Source organism: Meles meles, chromosome 16 (assembly GCF_922984935.1).
Source record: "Meles meles chromosome 16, mMelMel3.1 paternal haplotype, whole genome shotgun sequence".
Lineage (NCBI taxonomy): Eukaryota > Metazoa > Chordata > Mammalia > Carnivora > Mustelidae > Meles > Meles meles.
In genome coordinates, this window is record NC_060081.1 from 59402904 (window position 1) to 59413703 (window position 10800).

Here is a 10800-nt window from a genome sequence, read left to right on the forward strand (position 1 = left end):
CTGAGGAAGATTCATATCTTCCTTGCCTCCCCTTCAGGATCATACTTAAAGTCAACAGTCATTCTTCCTGCTGCAGGGTCACCTCTGTTTGCTGCCCCCCACCCAAAGCCAAGCCCCTTTCTTATCTCTCCCACCTACTGAATTCACACTCTGTCCTGGCACTTTGTATAAAAGTAACCTCATTTATCCTTATGGGACAGTCTAATAGTTACAAAAGTATGTTTCAGGTGAACAGGTCCAATCACTGCTCTTTGTCTCTGTTCCCTCATCTAGGAGATGTGAATAATGGCTGTTTCTTTATACATTTCATAGGGCACTAGTGAGAATAAAACACATGTATTCTGCTTGCTTAATACAGTGCCCAGCAATGTGTAAGCTCTCGATGCGTGTTACTAGTCCGTATCTTAAGCGGGAGGTAACGGAGATAACACTCGGTTGTTATCTGAGTTCGGTCTGGTTGGTTAAACTGTTAGCTACTCTGCAGTAGCTAACAGGGGAGGGAGAGCGCTGGTCTTCTGAAGTCCTGCTGGGCACATCGCCAAGTCTCTGGCTCAGCTCAGCCTCTCCTTGCCCACTGGGGCTGCACCGGCACTGGCCCCTGCTCGGCTTCCTGTCTCCCTTATCTTCTCCTGGCATGTGCTCTCTAGAGTGGGAAATGCTACCACTGGCTTCCTTCACTTCCCTCTGCTCAACAGGACCTTCATTCTTTAGATCTCGGTCAAATTGCAGCTGCTGGCCCTACGCCCACTCTGCTCTGTGATCTTCTGCCCTCGTCCACCCAGGCCCCATGTAGCAGAGGCTCCAGCTCCAATCACAACCTGTCTTTTCTCTTTCCCGTCCCAGCCCTGAGTTTAGAAGGGGACGTGAGGATGCCCCTCAAGCTCTCCCCACTCATCACCTTCCGCATCCCAATACTCTCCTCATCCCAATACCCCATGCCAAAACTCCCTGTACCCAAACCCTTGCCCCTCTGTTTTTGAGTTCAAATCCCTGCTCTGTACTTTCATGGTGTGTGGCCTTGGGCAAGTTACTTAGCCTCTCTGGGCTTGAGTTCTCTCATCAGCAACGTGGAGAGATTGAGCCTGGTGCTATGCTCCCCAGAGAAGATGAGAAAGGCCTAGGACACAGTATGAATTTGGGGCATATTTTTTATTACATATTACATAAATATTCAGGAGTGTTGGAAGTATGTGTTCAAAAATGTATTGCTGGAGAGTGATTCCCCCAAAACTTTTGAGACACTATGAGGTGGCTAAGTTCACAAACTTTGGCATCAGAGAAACATGGGTTCAAATTATAGTTTTTGCTGTGTGACCTTAGTTAAGTCACTTACCCTCTCAGAGCCTCAGTTTATTAGGAAAATGGTGATGTTAATGAAACCACCTCGAAAGACTGGCATACAGATAAAATGAGATAATTTGTGTATAGAGCTTAACACTGCTCCTGGCCCACTATAAATGTTAGCTATAACAATAATTGTTATCTCTGCTATTTGATTTTTGGGGCAGTGGTGTGTGAGGAGGACGCTTGGGAAGTAGCCATTGCTGTTGCCATCTCTGTCTATGACAGATCTTAGCTTGGTGGGAAAGGCCCATCTGTGATTAGCTCTGTGGATGCAGGTGTGGATCACTTTAACCCCAGGGATACAGGTCCTACCTGCACAGATCAGGCTGACAGCACCCAATTCTAAACTGGTCCAATCATATACTTTATTACCCTCCATCCCAAGGCGGCTTTCAGGTCCTCAAGGGAGGAAAAAAAGGCAAAGTAAAAATATGCACAAACTCACTAGGAATCAGAGGAAGCACAGCGAAACCAAAATGTAGTGCCATTTTATACCCAACCATCTGACAATGCCAAGGGTTGGCAGGGATTTGGAGTGAGGGAAATCTCGTGCGCTGTTGGGAATGTAAATTGGCCCAAACATTTTGCAAAACATTTTGGCAATTTTTAGTAAAGCTGAAGATGAATATACCTATGACTCAGCAATTCTACTCCCATGTTTGCACCTACAAAAACTCTCCCACATACGCACAAGAAAACACATACAAGAAAGTCATACCAGCACTTTGCATAAGCGAAAAAAAAAAATCTGGTGGGGGTACTTTTAACAGAAGAATGGATAAATAAATTGTGGTATATTCCTAAGATGGCATTATAAAGCTGGGGAAATGAATGGACCTACATATAATAATATGGATCAATCTTATTAATATGTTAGGTGAAAAAAGTAAGTTGCAGAGGAATGCATGCACTTCAGTATTATTTATACAAAGCTCAGAATATGCAAACCACCATTACATATTGCTTAAGGATATATGCATATACAGTAGAGAATCCAGAAACAAGGAAATGAGAAATAGCAAATTCTTTTTGTTTTTTTTAAGATTTAACTTATTGGGTGCCTGGGTGGCTTAGTGGGTTAAGCCTCTGCCTTCGGCTCAGGTCATGATCTCAGGGTCCTGGGATCGAGTGCCACATCGGGCTCTCTGCTCAGCAGGGAGCCTGCTTCCTCCCTGCTTCTCTCTCTCTACCTGCCTTTCTGCCTACTTGTGATCTCTCTCTGTCAAATAAATAAATAAAATCTTTTTTAAAAATTTATTTATTTGAGAGAGAGAGTGTGAGTAGTGGGTGGGGGGAGAAGCAGACCCCCGGGATCATGACCTGAGCCAAAGGCAGACGCTTAACCAACTGAGCCATCCAGGAGCCCAGAGAAATGGTGAATTCTGATTAGTGGTTACTTCGGTGACAGGGCAGGGGGGAGAAAGTCACCGTCAGGGAGTTTAAGGGTCTTCAATTATATTGGTAATATTTTATTTCTTCCCCTGGGTAGTGAGGACAAGTAGGTTTGTAATAAAATTCTTCAGCCATGAAAAATATTCTTCAAATATGGAATATTTCATAATCATTTTTTATAAAAGCCAAAACAGTGTAACCGGCAGTGATTTAAGACCGTCCACTCTTCCTGAGTACCAGTCCAGGAAAACAAGGCCCCCATTTGCCTCCTGACTAGACCATTTTGGCAAGCTGGAAAAACACTTGGTTATTTCTAAGCTTGTCTACAATGACTGAGGAGTGAGCATGGACAGTTCAGAGAATGGGAGGCTGGTATGTGTTCAGGGTTTGCCCTGATTCCATTAGGACATCAACTCTCCCTCCAAGAACAGTATATAAAATAAAGAAGTTAAAACCTCCACCTCAGTCCTTTATCTAATCCTGTTTCCCAGAGCGAATCTCTCTTGACAGCCCCTCCTGGTATTCTTCCTGCGGACACAGGTGTATTACTCAGACAGAAGTAACATTCTAAACTAAAACTAGATGGAATTATCCTGTACGTATCATTCCACACTCCCCTTTCTTTTTTTAATTTTTATTTTTTTATAAAGATTTTATTCATTTATTTGACAGAGATCACAAGTAGGCAGAGGCAGGCAGAGAGAGGGGGTTGGGGGGAAGCAGGCTCCCCGCTGAGCAGAGAGCCCAATGCAGGACTCAATCCCAGGACCCTGAGATCATGACCTGAGCCGAAGGCAGAGGCTTTAGCCCACTGAGCCACCCAGGCGCCCCCCACACTCCCCTTTCTCACTTATCAATGTCTCATGGCAGTACCTCAGCTCATGTGATCTGCCACCTTCTTCCCCCACAGTTTATTACTTAAACTTTTATTGTCAATTCCAGGCAAGATATATCATCTCATGTTAGGGGCAGACTTTTCAAACAATATAGATAGAGTGATAAAACTCTTCACAAAATAGACAGAAAAGGCCTTCCACAAGACTGCCGCCCTGACACACACACACACACACACACACATTCACACACGCATGCGCCTACACACGGGCCCACACACATTCATATGCACACACACACGTGCTTACACACATACACACCCCATACACATATACATACACATCCGTATACTCGTAACCTCGGGCTCCTCCCTGATAATAAATCACTGGAGGAAAATCACTGTTATATTTGATGCACATCCTTCCAGATCGCTTCCATAAAGAAATAGGTTGTTTAGTGGTTACGTGTGTGGTTGACACATACATGGTTCTCAACCCCATGTCCTGCAACTCACTCTTTGAGATTTATGCATATCTTCACTGTCTCAGTCAGCGATCACTGAGTCACTATCTCCATCACTTGTTAGCTGACAGTGATTACGGATTGTAGTATTTATTATGTGCTCCCTTCCAAGCAAGGGAGCAAACAAGACGGACAACCTCTTGGGGCTCACATTCTGGTGGGACATTCAGACAATAAACATGTAAATGAAGAAGTAATATAATTTCAGGTAGTATTAAGTAATATGGAAACAGAGTGGAGATTAGGCAGGGGAGGTTTTTTGTTTGTTTGTTTGTTTTTAACTACCACATAGTATTCCATAGGTAATTCTATAGGATTAATAAGGTGATTCTATAGGATTACCATAGTTGGGTGGAGTGACTTCCAAATTTTTCCACTTGCTTCCCGGAGTAAGAAATACATTTTAAACTGCCATTCAAAATCCATCACGGAAACATACATGCACAAAATTGGAACAGGCATGTGTACAACTGAACAACTATTTCATAAAATAATGCTTACTCTAACCCAGAAGGAGGCACTGATAATTTTTATTCTGCTCTAGTTCATAAAAACAAACAAAAACAAAAACAAAACTGCTGCTAGTCGTCATCTGCTAAACCGTTTTCATCATCTAGGAGTGGATTGTGACCTGTTGGAAAAACACTGCTTTAAGTGACCCATCCCCTAATGAGATTTAGTTGTTCATAATTCTCCCCTATTACAAAGAACACTGCAGTGAGCTGTTTTATACTCATTTTGTAACTATGTATTTCTGAGAGCAAGATCCTTGATTGTGTAATTACTATAATCCTGATAAAACTTTAGCCAGCATGCTGGAAAACTGAACTCTAATCCCGATCGGTTACCAGCACGACATATAAACTTCCGTCGGGCAAGTCCCTGCACCTCTTGGGGCCTCAGTTTCCCCATCAATAACCTGCGGATCCCTACACCCTAGAGTGTGCTCCAAGTTGAAAGCAGAGGCCCCACCCCCTGACTCAGCGAGGGCAGAACTTCTCTCTGAATCTGACTCCCCCCTTTTCCGCTCACTGTTTGGAAGAGGCCCAGGGAAAAGGGAAAAGGCAGGTCTGGGCAGGAGGGCCGATGCAGGGCGGGGCAAGGGAAGGGCAAGAGGGAGGCCAGCCCCCTAGTAGGAAATGAGACAGGGGAGGAATAACACTTTATAAGCCTGCCGTCTTCTTCCTCCTCCTATCCTCTGGCCACCTTCCAACCTCCTCCGTTCAGCCTCCTCCCCTTCCAGACAGTCCTCACTTCTTTTCCCTCTAGGCTGCAGCCAGCCAGAGCCCCCTGCCTGCCGGAGCCAGGAGCCCAGGTGGGGTAGGAACTTCAGCCCCAGGATGTTGACAACATTGCTGCCCCTGCTGCGTCTACTGCTCCTGCCTGGCTGGGCCTTTTGTAGCCAGGACGCCTCAGATGGTGAGTCAAGGGCACATCTCCTTCCTCGGGATGGTTCTGGAGACTCTCAGCTTGTCTGGGGCACATGGGGAAGACCAGCGGAGCACTTCTCCCACAGTGCCTGTGCCTGCAGCCAGACCTCTCTATGGGGCAGGCAGGGTCCTGGGGACAGATTTGTGTCCCAAAGCCAAGGTGAGGAAGTACAGTTCGCCGGGGAAAGGGGGTGATGGAAGAGGCTGGAGGAACAGGACTGGAGAAATGGAAAGGGATAGGTAGAAAGGGGAAGGGGATTAGCCCTGGGGAGAGGGGGTGAGTCTGGAGAGGGACTGCTGAGAGTGATGTGGATAGGGGTGAGTCCACGGAAGATGGGAAGAGACTCAGAGAAGAGATGAGAGATGGAAGGAATGGGAAGCCACTGGAGAGACTGGGGTTGAGAGAAGCAGATAGGAGGAGGTTGAGAGGAGGCAGATAGGAGACTGGAGGAGGTGGAAGATGGGTGGCAGGAGGCAGCGGGAAAGTCTGGGGAAAGGGAAGCTGTGGTCCATGGGTGAACTTACAGGGGTCAGGCTGCCTTAAGAGGCTCTTTAAGCGGAGAAAGGAGTTATTGCTCTGTATTGTGACTGCACAGGGACCTCCTCTCCCCTTTCCTACAATCTCCAGAGCTCTAGTCCCCCCCTCTCCAACCCCTGTCTTAGAGAGGGAGCAAATCGCCAGAATTCTACGAGCGTTCACTACGGTTAATACACGCACTGACTCATCTAACCCCCGTGATATCTCTATGGTGAGCAGTATGATTATCTCTATTTTACAGCAGAGGAGACTGGGCGCAGGGCAGTTAAGAACCTTATCTAGGGTTACCCACACAGATGTACCTATTCATACCTGCAGACGCAGAGCACTTTTCATATGCAAATGTGGGCAAGACACACACACCACACACCCACAGATTGACAACCTCAGGCCCATCCCCTCCTCATACATTCTCTGGACATCAACCCTGTGCCAGGCCCTTAATAGGTGTAGAAGGCAGATAACCAGACACAATTCTATAGCCTAGTGGAGCCCAGTGTAGTCTGTATGTATTTGAAGACAGTTATGTGAAATCTGGGAACGTTGAAACAGACCCACTGTGTCTGGGAGGGTAGGTAAGTATTTATTTATAGATTTTATTTATTTGAGAGAGAGAGAGAGCACAAGCAGGGAAGGGACAGAGGGAGAGGGAGAAGCAGACGGGAGCCTGATGTGGGGCTCAATCCCAGGACTATGAGATCATGACAAAGGCGAACGCTTAACCATCTAAGCCACCCAGGCGTCCCTGTGTCTGGGAGGGTAAAGAGTAGAGGCATTAGGAAAACTTTTATAAGGAGATGGCAAAAGAGCTGGGTCTTTAGGCTCCAAAAGAAGTTTGCCTGGAGGCAGAGCAACCTGGACATGCTATTCATGTCAGCCAGAAGGCAGCACGAGGAACTCCAAGTAGTTCACTATATCTAAGGACAGGAAGAGGCCAGAGAAGCCAGCTGGGACCTGGTCTCCTGCAGCCTTGAATGCCAAGCGAAAGACTCTGGACTTCATTCTCTGGACAGACATCCCATGGGAAGACAGTATGGCTGAGTGGCTAAACGTGCCGGACTCACACTGCCTACATTCAAACCTTGGTTCTGCCGTACCATTTAGCCTGCTTCCCTTATGCACTGAGGTTAATAACAGTAGCCACTGCATTGAGCTAATGGGAAGAAAGCACAAATAAGATAATAATGTGTGTAGGTACAGTGTTTGGTTCGTCATAAGTACTTAACAGCAATTATTACTATTATTGATAGGCGAATGTGTCACTGGAGCATTTCAAGAAGGAGAAGGGCATAATCTTATTTCTGGGTCAGATGGAGGTCAGATTGGAAGGAGTGAAACTGAACAATGAGGGCAGGGGGATGAGGAAGGAAGTTACTACCCCAGTCCAGATGAGCACCCACGAGGCCCGACGTAGGGCAGTGGCGGGGGAGGCCGAGAACTGGAGACGGAATGGGATTTTATTGTAGGTCAGCCCGTGTTGACCAACCGGAAATGGAGGTAGTTAGGGATGAGAGAGAAAGATCCGAGTGGCTCTTCCACTGACTGGATTACCCTGGGGCAAGTGGCTTCTGCTCTTCCCAGCCTCAGTTACCTTATCTGTAAAACGGAGATAATAAGCCCTGTCCTGCGCTCCCGACAGGGTTGTGGGAGGAAGGGTGAAAGCACACTTTATAACTATGGGCGGCCGGGAAGGTGGGCGGCCGGCCTTTGGGTAGGGGGTTATTATCTCCAGCTTCACGCCGGGCCAAGAGCTGTCGCGCTGACAACTACCCGCAGGCCTCCACATGCTCCAGATCTCCTACTTCCGTGACCCCTATCAAGTGTGGCACCGGGGCAACGCGTCGCTAGGGGGACTGACGACGCACGTGCTGGAAGGCCAGGGCACCAACGTCACGATCCTCCAGCTGCAGCCCTTGGAGGCGCCCGAGACCTGGGTGCACACAGAGAACCGCCTGAAGACCTACCTGAGAGAGTTCCAAATGATGGTGGAGCTGGTGCACCGGGAGCGTCACTTGACCTGTGAGTGGCGCTCGCGCGCGGCGGGTGCAGCCTGGGCGGGGCCGGTGAAGGTGGGCCTTCCGGCTGGGAGGCGCGGCCTGTGGGAGGGACTTGGTGGGGGCGGGCCTTGGAGAAAGGGGAGGGGTGTAAGGAAGAGGCGGAGTTCCCGGAGGGGTCTCATGGATGGCTTGGCTCCCTGGGAGCTGGCTTCTCTGAGGAGCCCAGGTGTCGGAGCACCTGCCTTTGCTGATTGCTGGATGGGAGCTTGAGCTTGAAGAGGAGTCCTACTTGCGGACCCTCGGTCAGGCTCTCTTCTTCTTGGCATGACCTCGGGGTAGACCCTGTTGGGACGTCCTGTCCCTGATCCAACCTAAACCCCAAAAGTTCATGTTCCCCCTGGTGGCCATCCTCCCCAGGCATGCTCTCCACACAGCTGTCTCACCCTGAATCCCCATCCACAGTTCCTCTGACCATTCGCTGCTTCCTGGGCTGTGAGCAGCCTCCTGAGGACTCTCCAGCCCGCGTCTTCTTCGAAGTGACTATGAATGGGAGCTCCTTTTTGAGTTTCCAGCCAGAGACAGCCTTATGGGTGGCAGGGCCCCAGGCACCATCCAAGGTGGTCACCTTCACTGTACATCAGCTCAACTTTTACAATCGTACTCGGTACGAACTGCAAGAATATCTGCGGGACATCTGTGTGCAGTACATGCAGGAATATGTCACTTTGAAAAACTCAAAAGGTAGGATGGGAAGGCGCGAGGGGCTGGGTATAAGGGTGGGTTCCAGGCAAATGGGTGGACCTGAAGGATGGCTGCCTTTAGCAACGGGAGGCCCCGGGCTGGGGTTTTGGGACAGAGTATACACAACTTCCATCACTTGGTGAATTAGCCCCTTCCTTTTGGGGTGGGATTCCCTTAGGGTGTGACTCAGAGCATGGACCAGGATGTTGGAGGTAGGTTCCTCAGGCTAACTCTGTGCATGTTCTGCAGGGAGCCAAACAGGCCGCTCCTACACTTCGCTGGTCCTGGGCGTCCTGGTGGGCAGTTTCATCATTGCTGGTGTGGCCGTAGGCATCTTTCTGTGCACAGGTGGACGGCGGTGTTGATAACTCTCCAGCCCCCTCTGAGAAAGGGCTGGCCTGATGGGGGCTAGCAAGGGAAGACCTCAGCTCACGACAAAACCAAACAGAGTCCCCATCTGGGACATTACATCCCAGAAGGTTTGGAGTGGCTGCTCCTTCTCTCAGATCTGCCCACCCAGAGTCTGGGGGAGGGGAAAGGATGGGAGGAAGCTAGGTAGACAGAGGTTTTGGTTTGCTGAGCACCTAAGAGCTTGCATGCTTTGCTGAATTGGTCTGAGAAGCAAATGCTTATCTATCTTTGTGGAAAACAGTTGATGGAGTTGGGTGGGGTTGGGGGATGTCTGTGGCACATCCTTCAAGAACAGAATCACCTGAGGCATTCAAAACACCTAACAAATACAAGAAGTCCATCCACAACCAAAATAAACAACATTTGGTGCTTCCAGGCACATCAGACTTGGGAAGGGACGCTGGTTTAATAGAGGTAGACAGAAATAACCATAGAAATGGTGAAAGTGTAAAATATAAGTAATATGGGAGCAAAGAGTTATTAATTACTTAATAATATTATTAATAAATTCCTTACTTATGTATATGGCATTATTTTTTTCTCCCTCTACTTTGCAAAACTTCTGGGAAAGTAGCCTTACCTTTTGCTTCCTCATCTCCCGTACACTCCCAAACCACTGCAAACTGACTTCCTTATAAACTGCTCTAAGATCATCAGTGACCTCTAATTGTAAATGCTTCATCCCCATGATATCTGTAACATTTTCCTTTGTGGACTAGAACCCTCTTTTGACCTTGACTTCTGAGATACCATACTTCTAATTTTTAGAAACTCTTCTGGCCACTCAGTCAATCCCTTTGCCTTTGTCATCTTAGTCCATTCGCCTTGGAAATGTGGCTTCCTTAGAATTCCATTTTTTGGCTCTTTTTGTTCCCATTTGAACTGTACCCTTTGTGGATGACCTACTAATCCTCATGGCTTCAAATGCCATCTGTTTGCGGTGTTTTCCATGGAAAACAATATAATCTTGTCTTTGAAAGCTGGTGTTTTATCATCGGACTTGAGTTTTACTTCTTTGAGTGAGGAATTTAACTTCAAGTCTCAGTTTCTTCATAAATAAAGAGTATAATAAAAATAACACCTGCCTTTACCTCATTGAAGCATTACAAGTATGAGGGAAGAATATAGATATACGCCCCATGAAGAGACTGAGTCGGGAGAGATGAGGGAAGTTGCCTACTGTCTCCTCGCTTTGATTTTCAAAGCACCTTTGTATCAATGATCACATTCAATTCTCACAACCTCCCTTCAGAGTAAGGTCACAGAAGGCTGGAAACCACACGCCCACCTCAGACACTACCAGACAGTGGCCCCCAGAGCTACAACTCAACCTAGAGGTCCATAGTAAGACCTCAAGCTGCCCCTGCCCACAGAATTTTCCCGAAGAAACTGCTTTGTCCTCAGTCCCTGGAGAAGAGCCAGAACTTGGGCAGACATATCCCACTCAGGCAACCCTGCTCCCAGGAACACTAATTTGTCTGAGGGTGGACACTGGATCCAAGGACAGCCACTCCAGGGTTTCTCAGACTTTGGTCATGTGTGACCCACCTTCATGATTTTGCTATAGCATCACACCCTGACTATTTTTGTA

At 47.8% G+C, this 10800-nt stretch overlaps 1 protein-coding gene across 1 annotated transcript; it reads left to right on the forward strand.

Moving 5' to 3' along the window:
* Positions 1–5222: 5222 nt before the first annotated feature.
* On the forward strand, positions 5223–10222 carry PROCR (protein C receptor). Its single transcript, XM_045981103.1, has 4 exons — positions 5223–5511; positions 7837–8079; positions 8520–8798; positions 9048–10222. Exons 1-4 carry the CDS (start codon positions 5433–5435, stop codon positions 9161–9163), a joined length of 717 nt encoding a protein of 238 aa, XP_045837059.1. The 5' UTR covers positions 5223–5432; the 3' UTR covers positions 9164–10222.
* Positions 10223–10800: the final 578 nt, after the last annotated feature.

Bases quoted from the DNA above. Each gene is read 5' to 3' on its own strand.
- PROCR (XM_045981103.1), top strand. From the start codon at position 5,433: ATGTTGACAACATTGCTGCCCCTGCTGCGTCTACTGCTCCTGCCTGGC. The intron at 5,512-7,836 runs GTGAGTCAAGGG...AACTACCCGCAG, and splicing joins TAGCCAGGACGCCTCAGATG to GCCTCCACATGCTCCAGATC. The intron at 8,080-8,519 runs GTGAGTGGCGCT...CCCCATCCACAG, and splicing joins CCGGGAGCGTCACTTGACCT to TTCCTCTGACCATTCGCTGC.